This window comes from Carettochelys insculpta, chromosome 9, assembly GCF_033958435.1.
Source record: "Carettochelys insculpta isolate YL-2023 chromosome 9, ASM3395843v1, whole genome shotgun sequence".
NCBI classification, from domain to species: Eukaryota; Metazoa; Chordata; order Testudines; family Carettochelyidae; genus Carettochelys; species Carettochelys insculpta.
The window spans coordinates 59,508,948-59,527,119 of NC_134145.1; the positions used below are offsets into that span (position 1 = coordinate 59,508,948).

Here is an 18,172-nt window from a genome sequence, read left to right on the forward strand (position 1 = left end):
GGAGTCTGGTTGCATAGTCCTGTCACTGACGTGGAATTTTCAATACATACCTGACATTTTCAACACTGCCTAAAAGAATTGTTTGCCTTGCAGCACAGCACTTCAAGGTGCAACCGTTTGTCTCTTTCGCCTTTTGCCTCATAAATACTTGTGCTTTTTATATGGCTATGTGCTTCCTCTGTCATTCCCTTATTTTTGTCTCTCTCTCTATTTTGTGCCAGTAGCTGGTAAATGGAAAACATCACACAGGAGCACAAGAGAAATCAGTTCGGAAGGTATCCTAGCGACACATCATTCTGGGAACCTCCTCTGTTTCTCTGAGCAAGATCAAAGAAAACCTCAGGGTGGGGATAGACTGGGCACAGAGTGTGATTGGTTCATTTGCTTAAAAAGTCTTAATGTGAAACATACATTGAGCCCTGAATGTGAAGGTAGCCATAACATGGTAGGAAGGAAGAAACCGTTTGTGGTTTTTGTATAGCCAATGGGGGTCATTGACATAGGAATGAGCATTTTCTATTGAGCTATTTTTATTCAAATATGTTTTCAGGTAGTAATGCTACCATCTCCCTCTCATGTAGCACTTTTCATAGCTCTTTCTTTTAGAGGAGAATTTTCCTGAACATTTATCCAGAATTATTGAATTGCTTATGCTCTCCCCTCTTCTCCTTCTTTCTTCAAAGTCTCTCTTTTAGGGCTGCAGCTTCTTGTTTAACAATCGTCAAGAGCTTGTTCCCCTGCACTATATTAGCCTTTCTTAGCACAGAACTCCGTTGAAGCACGTACTGTACCTTGCGAGCAGGATCGGCTTCCACATCTTCCAGCTGTCACTTCTCTGACCCTCTCTGCTGCAACTTTGGGAACTGCCTCTGCCCTTTCCTAGGGCAGGTCTGTTCAGTCACGGAGGATGTGGACTGAAAAGACCTTGTCAACTTTGGCCCTCCCCTTGCCTGAGACTCCCTCTTTATACCCTCCTCTGAAACCCCCTCACTCATGCATCTGATGAAGCGGGTCTTTGCCCACGAAAACTTGTGCGCCAACTTAGTCTATAAGGTGCCACAGGACTTCTTGTTTTTGAAGATACAGACTAACTCGGCTACCTGGCTGGTACCTGATTTTAATCAATTGCTTAATGAGGCAGGGGGAGGAGGGACCTAGGAAACTGACAAAAATATCACAGGAACAGATCAAGGAAAATCCTAGCTCTTGGGATAAATTAGTGACATTTTTCCGCAGGCATCCTTGCCTGATGCCAATCTATGCTGTGCAGCAGGCAGCTTTGTTCTTGCCTGTTGTGGGTTGTGTGGGGACTTTACGTGCTGGTAAAGGTCTGTCAGGGGAGAAGGCAATGAGATAATACACAATGCTACAGTGTAGCCAGTTAAAAATAAATGTAAAGCTCTATACCTCAGAAATGCTAAACCCAAGAAAAGCACAGGTGCTGTTTCTATATCTTGGCTAATTTTTTTTTAAGTCCATGAATACTTTCATGTAAATCCAGGTGCCTGTGATTTGACCTGTCTGCTCAGTTGTTTACCAATCTGCCTGTGATTTTCACCTGCAGCTGACTCACTGTTTCCCTGCTGTGGCTGGAAGTAAGCAGTGCAGCTTTATCGGTATCATAGGGCATCCCTTAACTCAGAGACAGTGAGGCCCAGGCTTGCGGTACAGTGAGTGGGCAAGAGACTCAGAGCAGAGCTACTGGAAATGTTCTACCACAAAAGGACCAGTCGTGACCCTTGTGAGACTTCACACATACTAGGTTGGGTCTGACTGTCTAAACAAGCAATGAGTGAAGTGGGTGTTACATGATCTGTTCCTGTTTTATGGAAAAATTGAACCTCCCTCTAGACAAAAACATCACTTGATTTTCCCCATATCCATTCCCCTACGTCCTCCTGTTGGACACAGACAGGTTAATATTGCACTTTGTCATCACTGTTCTCAAACTCCACCTGTTACATTGCCGGTGGATCAGAGAGACTAAAAGAAGCATGCTCTCCATGCCACTTTTCTTTTAGTCCCCACATGTAAGTGTGTTCTCCTCCTCCGTATTCTTATGTAAAAGGTTTCTATTTCAGAATTTTGATTTCCTTTTGAAGAATTTAAAAATAATTGATGGTAAGCTTAGTTAAGGGTCCACATGTACCGTGCTGATAACTGCTTGGCGAGCCTTGTTTACAGTCCACAAAAATAGAGTACAAAAATGTCACTTTTCCCCAAGCTTTCATCCCAGCTCTCTAGCCATGGTGGGACGAGGAATTAATTACTCAGTAGGGAATATGCAGAGCTTCCTCTTCTTCCTGTTTGCTAGTAAAGATTCCGGCAGGCGTTTCCTGTGCTGCTGCTATCTCTCATAGCATGTTTTTCTGAATGTGTTCCACAGGTACCCACAAAGAAGCTGAAGAAGTATGAGCGAGAGTATCAGACAATGCGCGAGAGCCAGCTACAGCAGGAAGATCCAATGGACAGATACAAGGTACAAGGGACACTCTATAGAAATCTACTCGATTGGCTAAATTACATCCACTTGTGTGATCAGATCTCACAAATCAGAAAGAAACACTCATGTCAGTATTTCGTATATATTGGGGTATGCCGATACTGAACAGAAAACTATATGGGGAAATAAAGCAGTGAGTCAAACGCATGTAATTTTTAATGGTCACTTTGGCTACTTAGTCATTCTGATTTTCCAGGAATATTTCAGTCAAAAAACTGAACGTTTATGAAGCCCTCAAATAGCCACATATAATATTTTTCTTCTTTCAGTTTATATGTTTGTAGGTAACTCTCCTGCTGTTGCGCTTTTACTGGAAATCTGCATGAGACGCTGAGAGACTGAGGGTGATTCTCAACTACTGACACAAAAAGGAGGAAATAATACTTGTTGTTTAGCAAAAGCTGTGCATGGTCACATCCACAAAGACTGTAGGAATGTGAACTCTTGCAAAACTGACATAAGGTCCTTGTCCTTAATCTTTGTTTGTAGCAAAGTTTCATAATTTTTGTTTAGAGCAAGAGGGTCCTGGATGGGGGTCCCTGGGTGCTACTGCAATAGAAAAAATAATAAACAGGATTAAAATAAAGCCCCAGTGATGTGTGAAGCAGAATAATGTTGGTAATTATTACATTTACTTGAATTCACATCAATTACAGGTTGATGGAATCAACAGCACGTGGCCACAGGTTCAAAGTCCAATGTTTGGGTTCTATGGAACAGTCAAGTTATTAGTCTGAGAGGTTGATTGATGGCTCAGAAAAAAGAATTAACTCAACAATGTATCTGAATTTCTGATTTCCAGGGTAAGTGGCCTCCAGTGCTGAAAGCTGCTGTCTCCAGGCATGAAGCACAAAGCAGCTTGCTGGGGTGGGGCCTGACCCTGCAACTGTCCAATTTATTGCCAGGATTTTGTTAGGGTGCATCCACTTACCGGACCGGGTTGATCTTCTGGGGTTCAATTTCATGTGCCTAATGGGGATGCACAAAATCAAATTATCTGGGGTCGACAGTTGACCCCTGTGTGCACATTCTCTCCAGGAGTAAGGGAGGTCGACAGGAGGGTTCTTCCCATTGACCTCCCTGAGTGAGGATGGCCAGATAAGTCGATCATAGATACATCGATTCCAGCTATGCAATTGCCATAGCTGGAATTGCATATCTAGAACTGCCTTTATGGTCTAGTATAGACCCTGCCCTTACGTACAAGCAGTTTACGTATGCATGATGCTATCTTTTCTGTTGTTTGTTTTCTGATGCTGCAAGCCCAGGCAGACCAGGAATCATTCAATGAAGCAATTTGTAAAAAATTTCAAACAAGGAATAAGTTTGGCAGTTCTGTGATCTACTTATGTATGGGAGGGAGGAGGTGGGGAAAAGGCAAACATGATTGCATTGAAAGCTAGGCATGCAGACCCCTTCACAGGGTCCCATTGAATTCAGAGGGGCTCTGTGCACCGGATGGGATCTGCTCATGCAATTCTCAGGGCAGGATCTGGGCCTAAAAAGCACACTGTGATCAAACTGTTGACATTTCCCCACAAGAATTGTGTACAGTTCTGTAGTGCCAGACTGTCATTCTAATGCAAACACACCAAGCAGGAGAGTTAAGACTGTGTGTGAAAGCCTAACTGGCATGTCTTGGTTTCTGAGGCTAAACTGTGCAACTTTAACGTAAGTCCTTCTTTACGGCACGAAACATAGGTCTGATTTTCTGTAAGAACTAGAACTTCTTTGGTGGCCAAGAGAATGTAAGTCAATTTCCCTATTTAGCTATAACCATAGTTACTGTTCATTAACTTGATTGGTTTCATTCTTCACTTTCCTTATGCTAACACAGAACTACAATAATACTTAGAAAATAGAGGGTGCTTTTCATCTTCAAAACCACTGTGCAAGCATATCGGATAGATAATGTTATTGCACTTGTGGGAGATGGAGTCCCATTTTGCAGCTATGAAACAATTCAGGTAACTGGCTTGGCCACAGCCTGTGTGCATTACTGTCAGAGCCAGGACTAGAATGCAGGATTCTGGCTTATAAGAGTGCAACTCCTTGTGTGATTTTTATCTGGTTTGGATCAGGTCAACCTTTCGTTCATGCACTTATCCCTCACAACCAGCTGTGCCACATTTAGTTCAAGCTTCTTGTCTGATAGGTTTCATACATGGAAAAAAGGTTCTCTCTCTTAATGGGAGAACATGTCTGTTAAGTGCATTAACTCCAGTTTTGTATGTTTAATTTTATTAGTCTTCCTTGATGAGCATGGTGGGAAACAACACTAGAAGGTTATGCATATAGAGGTCGGTCAGTTGTAAGTCTAAGTTTGCATGGATGGATAAGGAGGAGAAAGCCCTACTCACCCCTAAAAGACACCTCTGCACCCTTGCGTTCAGAAGTACAAGGACTATATTCACACCGCTGCCAGGGCTAGGCTACCTAGAACTGAAGGATAGAACTTTGCACCCTGTCAGAGTGCCCAGGCTGTCCTTGCGTTATGCCTCCAGCAGCTCCCACTGGGACGATGCTCTCCAGGGGAATTGTACCTTAAAGATTCAGTTTTCCAAGAAGAAAACAAATATTTTCATTTCAGCATTCAGTAGCAGGGATAGCTTTTGTTTAATGGTTTCTTCCTCACTCTGTGGAACAGGGATCTGTGCAGTGTGTTAGTCTTCTAGATGCAGAACACATTTATTCTCTCATTTTCAGCATGCGTTTCACGACCTGTGAAACTTTGGGGTGATCATTAAGCTGTATGATGACAGCCTTGTTGTGTGTCACTTTGTTCAGTCTTGGTAATTCAGGCTCAGGGACATTCTTTCTTAAAATATAAAACTTCCCATGAATTGCCCCAACCCAAGTGGGGGAGCAGGGCTTAAGGGACTCTGGAGTGAGGAAGGGTTGGAGCTTCCCAACCTTACAGAGCATGTGAATCCGCAGGGAACTGTCTCTTAGACTGGCAGAACCTGGAGCTGTCTGTCCAGTTGGCCTTCTCTTCAGGCAATATGGTTCTAGTAGAAACCCTGTTGCTCTTGGCATGGTCGTGTTGTGGCTGCTCAGTGGGAGTTATGGAGCAGACCTGGGAGAGCCATACAGCTCTGAGGTGTATTAACTCCTAGCCACATTTATAAGCAATCCATTGAACACCTAGTGATGGCACTGAACATGATGGCCAGTCCCCTTCTGCCCACCCTACTCAACACTCAGTGGCATCTCTCCTGTGCAGTACACCTACACAGGGGCATCTGGGTGTTCTGGTAAGGGGAAAAGGTCTGCAGAGGAAGAACTCTCTCTCTCTCTCTCTCTCTCACCTCCCTCAGTGCAGCTCTCCGGAGGAATAAGCCTGGACACGGACATTAATTTGTCTTCAGAAAAATTGTTTTTAAAACAGATATAAACAGTCCACAGGTGATTCTTCACCCAGTAGTGTGGCATGTCCATACAGACTGACAGAGTTGTACATTTCTGATCAGTCCATTCTAAGAACAGTCCAAACCCAAACCAGCTGCAAATTCTGAGGTCATTTAAAATTGAGGTCTTCACATTGTCTGATTAGTCATGAGCCAGCCAGACCCTACGCGGACTGAGTGAAAGCAATGTAAGACAGTATGCTGCAAGAATTAGTTATTGGGCATACTTATTTTCTGCGAGAGAATTGTGGCAGATTTCATTCGCCACATACATAAATCAGAAACAGTGCTCTGAAATTCACTTTAGAGTTTCTTTAACTATCTAAATAATTCAGATATTTTCTCCAGACTCTGGGTGATCTTCCCAGTCTCTCAGAACTCTGGTATATAATAGGACTTTGTGGGCTGTAGTATCAGTGATGAAAATGGTTAGAGACAGTAAAGAATGTTGCGTGCATGTATGCAAACAAGAGCTAGAATCCTGCGGGTAGACTCTGCATCTGTCCAGAATCCCACTGACTTTAGTGATGGTTCTACATGCACAGAATGTCTGGTCACACAGAGCTAACAGATTAGGACTAAAAATAATTAAATTAACTAGAAAAGTTTGCTATTCCTACAACAGGTCCTTGCTGCAATAAGGTATTCACTTCAGCTTTTACTGCTAGAATATGACCCTTAACAAAAGTAGTTCACATCCAAATTTGATTTGATGTCCTAATTTTACATGCAAGAGCCCTGATCCTGCAACAGAATCTGAGAGGGGGATAGTTACACCTATATGGAAACCACGGACATATAGGAATAGTTTTTAATCTGTATGAATATATAATCCAGATGCATTAGCCTTTTGGTTTGCCTGGAGTGTTAATAAGTACAAATTAATATTCCAGTAATTGTTGTTTGGTGCTAATTGTTGTAGCAACATTCCTGAATGCAGGAGAAGAAATATTCAATAACTGTTAGAGTGGTTTTCTTTTTCTTTTTTTCTTTTTTTTAATGCTCCCCGCTATGGCAGTTGAAGGAATGTGTCTTTAAAACCAGAGCCAAGAATTCATCATAGTAACAGGGAGCACAATGAAAAAATTTGTAATGCCTTCATAAAACCTCTTTTGTTCTGTATAATTGTTCCTTTAAAGCGTTGTGGTATTTTAGCCACCTGACATTTCTTAATTTTTCCATTTTGGAATTAACCTAATTAACTGCTGTTTTGGATTGACTCTTTAGACTTCAACCTGCTGCCACCCATGTGAAGTCTAATCACTCTTTTCATTTCTGTCCATAACAATCTGACCATGTTTTAAGATCTGCTTTGTGGTACAAAAACTGTGAAAAAGAAGATTTCAGCAAGGTTTGTGACACACAGTCACACCCAGCTTTAGAAACAGCAGCAATGAAACCAATTTGCATCATCATTGGTAATCATGTATATTCATCCTTCATGCTAGCTTGAGGATAGCAGAGGGTGGAGTTAGCTATTTAGTCTTTCTGAGCTGGGACTTGCCTACTAGTTTCAAATCAGCTTTCTTCTTTAAATCAAGGGTTTGTTTTAATAAGTGGAAGCTGGAGCAGACCATGCCTCTAAAAACTCAAAGTGTAAAAAACATGGTATAGGATTAGCAAATCAGGGTAGGTTTTTTGGGTTTTTTTTGTTTTTTTTTTTAAATTTCCTAATTATTTTGTTTGGTGTTTAAAAGTCACTGGATATCCTTTTTTCACTGTGTTGGCACCAATGATTGAAAGCAGTAGTTGGTCTGTGACTTTGCAGGAGGTAAGTTTATTTGCGTGTATGTAATGTAAGTGTTTGTCTCTCTTGGAAATGCAGTATCCTCCTTTTACAGATATTAACCAAACATAACCAGCTGTCTCTTGTGGCCAAAGGAAGTTTTATTTGGAAAGCTGCATCTTTTATTTTACTGCTTGTGAAAACTGAAAGATGCCACAGAGAGAGGAATATTTAATATAGACAGTAACCTTTTATAAATGCAGTGTATGTAGAGACAAGGCAAGAAGAGACTGGGAGTCTCTCTTTATATCTGTGGAACATCTAGCAGGTCTGACTAGTCAGCCCATGCAAGGTTACAAAATGCTGTTCTGATGTGAGCCTGGGTGAAACTAACAACCTGCATTTAAATTGAATCTGAAGATAGCTTCTTCTGCAAGCGAGGCTGTGTAAAACTGCAAAACACTTGAGACCTGAGAAAAGTAGCCCTCTTCCTTTTTTGAGAGGCAAAGTTTACTTAGTGTCGTCCTCTTTTTTTTGTTAATATATTTTTTTCCTTTGGTTTTTAAAAAGATTTGAGAACTTGCTGCTGAGGTAGGTGCAGTTCTTCATTGCCAGGGGCTGGAGAAGACTAGTTACAGCTGATGGTACTTACTTTGCATCCTTGTCCTGGTGGAAAGGAAGAGTAAAGGCAGCTTGATAAACTCTCCTCAGATAGAAAACAAATACAGGTAGGATCACAGAGACTGGTATAATAAACAGGACACACATTTTAAAATTTGTCATGCAGACTCATTTACAAGGAGGATAGTGCATTTCCAACCACATAGCTTGCTTTCCCACTTGCCTGCGAGTCCAGGGCAGGAGTTTGAAACTTTACATTATGCTGCTTGCTTTGCAGAACTGAAGCTTTTGGCAAATGCATAGCAAAGACGGCTAAGACTAACGTTTAGGGTTATTTCACACAGGTCTGTAAAGAGTCTCACTGATGTCTTCCTTACCTTAAGCAGTATTCCTATAATTAGTGTTACAACAGCTATGTCAGTAATTTCTAGCTAGGGAGAACTTAAGTTGCACTCTCAGTAATATCTGCTGTTAGGCACCTATGTTCACCAATAAAATTGGCTGTCCTTTGACAATGTGAGCAAAGGACTCTAATGACACTTGATAGCTTTCTAATGAAGACTGTGATTTAGTTTTACATCAAAGATAGTACAATCTTTATCTGAAGAAGTATAGGTTTAACAATTTTGTATTTATTGTCAAGTACACTGTAACTTAAATAAAATCTTAGCAGAGCTTTGTTTAAAAGATATTTACTTGACTTGTGTCAAATCACAAGAAACAATATCTTTTATTTAAGGCTTCAGTAACCATGTAGCAGTTGTTTAATATATGATTTCTCTAAAAGGAAACAAATCTACAGTACCTTCCTGTGCAGTATTTCAGGCACTGTTGCAAAATAAGGTCATGCTAAGACTAGGTTATTTGCAAAGGCTCCACTTCCTGGCGCAGAGGAAGCTGTTTAACAACATGAAGATTGTTTTTAAAGGAGAAAAAAATCTATTTGAGTAGTAGTCATTGTTTCTATTAAGCAAGCACATGAAACACTCTTTCAGCAGGAGCAAAAACAGGACTGTATCTGTGTTGGATTTAAAAAGAGAAATGTTTTATCATGTCTTACATAAGGCTTGGTCATTGCAAGTAGGACAATCAAGAAAGCTGACTAACGTTTATCCAGCAGCTTCAAGAGTTCTTTATGTTTTGAAGCAAAGTATTGGTTGAGTAGTTCATGAAAGTTTATTACAGGGGCAGTATCTTGCTCTCCTAGACTCTGTAAAGTGTTCCTTTTTGTTTTTCTTCAGAAAATCTGTCCTCAAAGACCCGATCTGATCTTTCTAACTGGTTGCCATCTAGAGATTACCTTTCTTTGGGCAGAAGGAAATTCTTCATTTTGCACAGTTCATAGATTTTCCCCAGCCCTTCTTTGGTATGAAAGACTTGAGGTCATTAAACTGGGCTGAGGGATGTCAATCTGCTGCTCTGTGCAAATTCATTTGATTAAGATCCCTGTCTTTAGCCTATTCTTCTCAAGCCAACTACTTGATAGGGAGTCTCAGAGTCCCTTACGGCTGCCTATTTGGCTGCCCAGCTCTGCTGTCCCTGAGACATCTGTAACAGATGGCCCATGGGCAAGAAACATAATTCCAGTGATGATATGAGTGTTAGATGTTTCTCTCACTTCTCCCCCAATTTACTTATGTTGGTACAATAGTGTTTTATAACCACTTTGGGAAGGGGAGGAATAGGTCAGTGGTTAGAGTACTGGTTTTGTAGACCTAGGGTTGTGAGACCCTTGAGGGGTGTGTGGCAAATAGATTTTAAGAAAAAAAATCTGTCCTTGATGGTGGTAGTTCCTGTGGTGAGGGCAGGGGACTGGACTTGATGACCTCGCAAGTTCTCTTCCATTCCTAGGAGATGATACCAAGGCACAAGGCAGGGAAGAATCATGGTCATAGTCATTTTTCCAGTATTTGTGTATATTTCGAAAGGAGAGGCTTTCTCTCCATTTCTAATCTTCTTTGGCAGATGTCCTTTGAACACACTAGAATCCACTGGCACAGATTTTGGAGAAAGCAAATCAGCTGAAATGTATAAATGTTCTTTACTAGCTTACCCTCTTTTGAGACCCAGTAGAGGAAGGACAGTTGATGTTACATCATTTTCTGAACATAATATTCCAGCTGAAGATTTGAAATCAATATTGGGTAAAATGGTCAGGACAGATTCTACTTTAGACCTGAATAGACAATTAAGAGCATCTTCTAAAAATGGCTCTTGTTCATTTACATTGTGTTTTGTGTCAGATTTTATCATCGATCCAATTTTTCTTCATGATCACCATGTAGGAGCAAAATAGTCTTGTCAAGAATTATAGTTCTGTGCTCCAAGAAACCTACAATCCGTGTGTTTTTTGGGTGTGAAATGTAAATAAATCTTTATAAAGAACATCACAAGGATGGAATTGGAATCGCTGCCCTTTGAGTTACACTTCCATAGCACTGTTTGTTTTGTTTATCTAAACAGGCCTTGTCAAACAGGACACTGCATCTTGCACTGCTGGCTTAATTCAATGTTGTTTCCCAAAGCAGCAATCTTGCCTTAACTGTGCACTTGTATCTTCTTGGTTTTTTTTTGGTGTTTTTTTACACTTTTTCTCACTCTCTCACGTGCTAGTTGCTTGCCGCCTCCTTGTTGTTTCCTTTAAAATTGATGATTAATTTATGCTCCTGTTTGTTCCTCTCTTTTTGCAGAGGGAGAACCGCAGGCTCCAGGAAGCCAGCATGCGATTGGAACAGGAGAATGACGACCTTGCCCATGAGCTTGTAACAAGCAAAATTGCCCTGCGAAATGACTTGGACCAGGTAACGCAGGCACTGAAATGTAGCCAGGCCATTGAGTAGTGGTGGAGGTGGCATCAGTGCATACATTAAAGAGATCATACATTAACCTGCATTCACAACCGAATACAAGTGCAGAATGGAAGGCATTATTGCTAGTGGCTTTATCTAAACTCAGTGAGATCTCTATCTATCTGATTTGTAACTGCAGTAGGAAGTTGAGTATCTACCTGGACGCACTTATGTGCAAATAGTGGTACTTAAGGCAAAGTACCTGTGCTATTGCAGTCTATAGGTGGTAATCTCCCCTGTAAATATCAGACTGTGGCTACTAACTTGAAAAGTGTGTGCCATACTCTCCAAACTTTTTGATCTGCATCAGTGACCTCCAGTATGTCTCACCTTACACATTACTCTTCCAAGACCACCCAGTCCTACCTCCAGTTACCGAGGTAGCAGACAGCACTCGCAAAAGAGTGGAGAGGCGCTGGCACCAGAAGTTAGAATTTCCATCAGTAATCTTCTTCCTACCAAACCTAAGCAATAGAAGGGTGGACAAATGCCTGGGAACTGTTTACATAAGTAGTTTGACTTTCCGATGGTTATACACACAATTGGGGTGTTTATTTCTTTGCAAGCACTTCAGAGTTTCACCATGGTTTCTGCTACAGTCTGTAGAGGTGAAATGTTAGTAATCATGACCGTATTAAACAATAAACAGGACAGATTCTGCATTCTTTCTTCAGTGAGTAGCACTTTATTCCAGCAGGAGCTGCTTGTGGAGTCAAGTGCTCCTAGGCATGAGTAAGAGTATTTAAATCTGGCTCTGCAGGACTCTGCTTGTACCACTTATGGTTCCCAACTTACATACAGAAGTATCAACCATGCCACAACCCTGCACAGCTTTGAGTGTCTGCATCTGCTGTTTTTGGCTCAGTTACATCCCTAAAAGGAAGAGGGTGGGGCACCCAAAATGTGCTGCAGGGGTGGGTCACATGTTTTGTGGCTTTGCTTTCCCATCAGAGAGTCATTTTTCTGCCGGGAAGCAAAAACATCTGAGGGGGACATGAAGTCTGTGACTGCACAGGAGTCTATCATATTTCAGGGGCTATGCAAAGGCCACATGTGACTATTTGGCATTCTACCAGAAAAAGTGCTGGAGTATGTTAAGAGTGATTAAGGATCCTGGTGACACTCCTGGTTTACATTAGGACATGGCTCTCATCTTGGCTTCTGAAGTAAATAAAGGGAAAACGTGAATCAGAAAGGAGGCAGTATGCTATAGTTGGCTAGGTTCTGAACCAAGCTCCTGTGCAACCTTAGGAGGTGGTTCAGTCTTTCTTTCTGCCCTTTTGCTATCATATCTGTGAAATGGGGAAGATACCTACATCACAGGAGGGTTCTGAGTTTGTCTGGCACACCATTCTTTCAAGTGTTGTCTGTATTACAATACTTGGCGCGTACCCCAGCATAAGAGGCAGATAAGCATTATTTACCATTGAAAAAACACTGCAAAAATCTTTTCCAGAGCAACCAGACAATGGTCAGGATATGTGAATTTGCTCCCTCGTCTAAAGATCCTGGATCCTGACTTGTTGAAGCTCCCTGCTACCTCTGGTGCACCTGGGATGGAGGGGCTGGTCCCATGGGGTGTTTCTGGAGCAGGCCCAGTTCTTGTACAGTGTCAAGGTTGGGTGCAGCCTCACCATTGAGTCAGTGCAGTGATCTCCTCAGTCTGTGCAGCCAATGTCCAGTGTTCCCTACTGCCATGCTGGGAACCGTCACATTTATCTGACAAATAAAACTTGCAGAATTTCACGGAAATAAAAATTCCACAGACAATATTTTAATTGTTTGCACAAAATGCTCTTAGGAGTAGTAAGGCAATAAGCAAGCAAGCAGTTACTAGAAAGTACTTCCGCCGCAAAAAGTGCGAGAACGTAGGAGGAAGAGTTGTCAGGTTGTTTTAGCTTGTCCCTTCTGATTGCCAGGCTGAAGACAAGGCAGATGTCTTGAACAAGGAGCTTCTGCTGACTAAACAGAAATTAGTGGAAACTGAGGAAGAAAAGCGGAAGCAAGAAGAAGAAACTGCCCAGGTAAGATTTGTTTGAGCATTCCCACCTAGCCACGCGCACACACCCCCTCACAGTTTGAGGGTATATATTGAACAGGAGCAAGCATTTGTCAATGCCCCACACAGGAGCCTTTCTCTAAATCAGAGTGAAAGTAAATAATCCAGATAAGGAAAAATGTAAAACTATTTATTTATTTCTGAGCATCTTTTGTGTTCCAGATGGAGCTCTGAGGTTCTTATTTCCCAACTTTAATCCCGTCCCAACATTAGTGACCATACTTCTTGCTTCCACTGTAAAACACCCACATCCAACGAGACCTAATCAGACCTTCTTTAGAACCCACAGAAGTAGCTGGGGGTTTAGGTTTTGCATAAAAATTGCCATGCTGGGTCAGCAAGTTGAAGCTATGGGCTGTCTAGTCAGTGCTTCCAGGCCCTTAGCCCAAGGACAGAATGGAGGTTAGGTTTTTCCCTGTTGGGTCTCACCTGATACTGGGTTTATAGGTGTCTTAAAAAATTGTTGAACTATTTTTAATCCTGAACAGTTGTCTACATATAAGTGTGTTTTTAGTAGCAAGCCTCCCCACACACATCATCCTTGAGGTTTTCTTTGCTACTTGACTGTCAGGAGCACCCAAGTCTTATTGCTTCATTGCATTAACAAAAGGTTATCAATCTCCCACAAAGAAAAATCCTTCATGGTTCTGTTTCTTGACAGTGCCACGTGCTCTGTATGTCACTAGACTTGTGGTACCTCTGGCAAGCGAGATACTTCACTTGTGTGGAGAACTCTTTATGTTCTTCATGGTACTGAATGGCAGGGTGGGGTTTGTGGCAGTGCATTAAAATATGATTATAGGCCGTCAGTATTGCTATTCTGAGATACTTGGTCTTGAGAGGTCATTGTGATGATCCTGGCGTGCGCCTTCTTCCTTTTCACCCAGGAGAAAATTTATATTTGAGGATGGACCTGGGGAATGCAAACACTAAACAACATTTGGCAGTCTAGTGGACTTGTCTGTAATCCACCATAATCAAAAATGATCCCCATACTGTAGAGCAGAATTTCTCAACCAACGATGTGTAGTATATGTCCCTATTATAGATGCAGAATGTGTTCAATAGTGATCTGATCATTCACATGTTGGGCAAGTTCTTCAAAGCCCACCCACTAATTTAATTTCTTTCCTTGAACTTTCCAGCTGAAGGAAGTCTTCAGGAAGCAGCTAGAGAAGGCAGAATCTGAAATAAAGAAAACCACAGCCATTATTGCGGAATATAAACAAGTAATGTTGACAGAGAAACTCTTGTTTCATATACTTATTTACAAATCATTCCTCCTACTTCCCCTCCCAGACAGTCTGACTGTTCAGAGTTCTAGGTGTATAACTTTTGACCAGGACATGTTTCATTTCAGGCTTTCTGAGAGCATGATTGTAGTCAGTTATGTTCTTTCTGGAGTTTTCCAAGTGAAATCTGCCTATTTCTCTGGAGAAAATTAACACCGTACCAAGCCAGCCCAACCCACTACAATGCAGTGGCCTCTTTTGCCCTACTCCTGGCTAAGGAAGTAGGCCAGCTCCAGTGTTCCCTGTAAGCTGCGCACATGTGTGGCTGCTCAGGAGAGAGTCATGTGCTATGCAGCTGATTTACAAAGCACCCACAGTGGGGTTTTGGGTTTCTGTTGGTGGTAAACATCCACACATGCCTCTGTGCAGATAAAACAATTTATTCTGTACATGGGTGGAAATATCTGCATATTCATGAAAAAGACTGTGGGGGGGACATTGGCCAGCTCCTGATTGATTTGACTAATTTAATCTCAATATTAAGGGTACATCTGAATTTCTATTTAGCCCTTCTCTGTCAGCCTTGCTACCACAGATGGATTCACTCAGAAGAAATGAGTGCATATGACTACCTAAAACTATAAGAAGCTGTAGTAAGGCAGTACTGAAATGTACCACTAGACTTTATTTAAATATACTTTATCAAAAGGGATTGTTTTTTCTCTTCCAGATTTGTTCCCAACTAAGTACCAGGCTGGAGAAACAACAGGCAGCAAGTAAGGAGGAACTAGAAGTTTTGAAGGTGAGACTGAGGCTTCTGTGTGTCATGTCATTAGCGCAAATATTCATAGATACTGCAAGTAAATACTGGAAACAAATGTGAACTGCAGCCTTATAGTAGCAGCTTTGAGAGCCAGGAAGATGGTCTAACATACCCTCTCGGATGTTTCATGGGATAGAAACAATAGTGGAATACATGTCACCATATTCTAGTAGGTATCCGGTTATGTTAGAGTTTCCAATTTGGTGTGCACAGAGTGTATTTTTTGCCCTTTGGGGGAGCTTTTGAACTGCACCTTCATTTTTCATGGGGCACAGAGGCACAGCTCAGGGCAGATAGAGGGTGGGTGGCTTTGGACCTGACAGATTCTGGGCAGGCCAGGAAGCTGTTCTTCTTTATGGTGGCCTGGCATTGTCTGCCCCACACTGTCCATAAGAATCTCCCTCCTGTTCTGAACACCAAGGGCATGTAAGTAAATCTGCAGAGCTATCTCTACTCTACAGCCTCCCCACTAGGGGAATTTTCCCAATAAGGGATTTCCACAGTCCTTGTATCCTGCCACAGCAACATACATTGAATCCCTCCATTTTGGCTTGAGCATTGGCCTGCTAAACACAGGGTTGTGAGTTCAATCCTTGAGGAGGCCATTTAGGGATTGGGGCAAATAGATGTCAGGGATGGTGCTTGGTCCTGCCAAGAGAGCAGGGGACTGGACTAGATGACCTCCTGAGGTCCCTTCCAGCTCCAGGAGATGTGTATTCTGTAGTTCTCAAACTTTCTAGAACATTCCTGTGATCATTGTTATCCAGTGGCAAGCATCTGCCAACTATTTCTGATACGTTACGCTAAGCATTTTACATGTGCTTTACAAGTAGGTGGCAGTACAACAACAACACGTCTTCCATCTTATTTTAAAAAATCTCCTAAATAAGAGTGCCAGACTCTCTTCCTTCTGCCACCATTCTAAAATTACAGTTTCACAAGAATAAAGTATGACATTCAACTAGTTTCTTAAAGTACTTTAGTAAATGTGTGTTAAGTATTGCCAAGTGATATGAGAGCCACATCAGTAGAATTACCTTACCAGACACTGGCTATTGTTTATGGTAACCAAGTATTTAACCCATTATTAACAACAATGGGGAAGGGATGCAAGCCAAAACAGGGAAAGGAAAGTTTAAAGAATATTTAGATAAATTAGACATATTTGTGGGAGCTGGGCTTAATGAAGTTTATTTTAGGGTAGTTAAGGCAACAGCTGAAGCAACTATGTTCAAGAGCTCTTGGAGGACAAATGACACCCCTGAACATGGGAGAAAAAATGCAAAAGTTGTGCAGATCTTTTGGGGAGCCATAGTTATGGGAACAAATTGTTGTAATTTGTAAGAACCTTTTCAGGCCAATCCAATATGAAACTTGTGGTTCTCAAGACTTGTTGATGCTAGGAGCATTCTGTAAGATGATAATGTCACTATTACAGGCCAATATTGATGGCAAAGTAGTGACCATTGTATCCAGCATGAAGTGACAAGCAGGGAAAACCTTAGTGGAAGTGGGTTTCTAAGCAACACCATGGGGTAATGCTTCATTTGTTAAAAGCCATATCGACCTTAATATCTGATTAGAGGCATTCTACTTTTTCTTTAGCCAGAAGAAAAATGCTGCAATCTACTTCATCAACAAATATGCTAACATTAATGCAGTGCTAAAAAAAATTCACAAGGCTTGACAAAAAAGTGCATAAGTGTGATTTCTAAATTATAGATATGTTGGGGGGGGGGGGAAATACTAAAAGTACATGCATCCATTTCTATTGCTGATGAACCTCTAAAATTATTTGAGATAAGAACATGTGTGACTATCTCACTTGCTTAGTGGCGCTACCATTACTGCCGAAAAGCAAATCTAACATAAAAGCAGATCTGCCAGGAAACAAGACCTGTCCTGTAACATGGCTAAAATGGATTCTCTGGCTGTTCCCAGGATAAAGTGATGGCTTGCAAACGCTGCAGTGAGATATTCAGTAAGGAAGGAGCATTGAAGCTGCCTGCTGTAAGCAGAGAGACCCAGGGAAAAGAAATAGATGATGAGAAGGATGCGCTCAAGAAGCAGCTGAGGGAGATGGAGCTGGAACTGGCACAGACCAAACTGCAGCTTGTGGAAGCAAAGTGCAAAATTCAGGTATACGTATAGATTCTTTCTGTAGAAAACACTGGTTGTCTTAAGCCCTATCAACCCTATATGGAATCTAGTTGCATTGTGACCGTCTCATTGAGCTGGTTCTGTTATGTAGTGTAGATGGCACTAGAATGCCATCGTGTTTTTATAAGGAGATGCTAAGGTGATGTGTATACTGGTACTTCTGTTGGTCAGGGGAGTGAAAAACATACACCCCAATAGGCCAAACACCCTTGTGAACAGTGCTCTGCCCTTCGGAGGAGATCTCCTGACGACAAAAAAAAAGCTACTGCTGTTTGTGGGGGCTAGCCTTATTTCCTAGCAGAACAACTCTCTCATGCTGGCAAAGAGTGGCTACAGAGGAGAAGTTGCAGCAGCATGGTTGTAGCAACACAGCTGTGCCACTGTAAGGCAGCAGACATAGCAAAACTATAAGGCATCTCCTCTTCCTGTCATTCTTGCACTGAAGCTGGACACACACATGCACTCAAGTCAAAGGAGGGTAAGCCTTCTGCAGAAACAATGCACATTGTACTCTTTTAAAGATGTGGCACAATGGCCCCATTTTACCTGCATGGTAGGGAGCCCTGGGAAGGATATGAAATTCAGTGCCTCCTGTAGATCTGCTGGAGGTAAATGTAATTATACACCATTCCCAGTCCACAGCAATGACTATCTGACTCCAATCCAGACATTCAGTAGCCTAGCGGTATACCTAAAAAATAGCACTCATCTGTGGTTGTCGTTTACCCCAGCCCTGTCTGGCGCATACTTACTTGAAGTGCCTTCTCCTGTTCCACTAGAGTCACTGTCACC

At 41.8% G+C, this 18,172-nt stretch overlaps 1 protein-coding gene across 6 annotated transcripts in view; it reads left to right on the top strand.

Moving 5' to 3' along the window:
* Nucleotides 1–18,172, top strand: part of RABGAP1L (RAB GTPase activating protein 1 like) — a 368,567-nt gene that overhangs the window by 343,020 nt on the left and 7,375 nt on the right. For 4 of the 6 annotated variants that reach the window (XM_075003254.1, XM_075003256.1, XM_075003262.1 and 1 more), the window contains 6 exons: nucleotides 2,387–2,479; nucleotides 10,948–11,058; nucleotides 13,026–13,130; nucleotides 14,311–14,394; nucleotides 15,128–15,199; nucleotides 17,162–17,359. In XM_075003254.1, coding sequence (XP_074859355.1) covers nucleotides 2,387–2,479; nucleotides 10,948–11,058; nucleotides 13,026–13,130; nucleotides 14,311–14,394; nucleotides 15,128–15,199; nucleotides 17,162–17,359 — 663 coding nt within the window. Of the gene's footprint in view, nucleotides 1–2,386; nucleotides 2,480–2,772; nucleotides 3,235–3,961; nucleotides 7,682–10,947; nucleotides 11,059–13,025; nucleotides 13,131–14,310; nucleotides 14,395–15,127; nucleotides 15,200–17,161; nucleotides 17,360–18,172 lie in introns of those variants that run through there. The other 2 variants (XM_075003264.1, XM_075003257.1) reach the window with 2 other exon arrangements.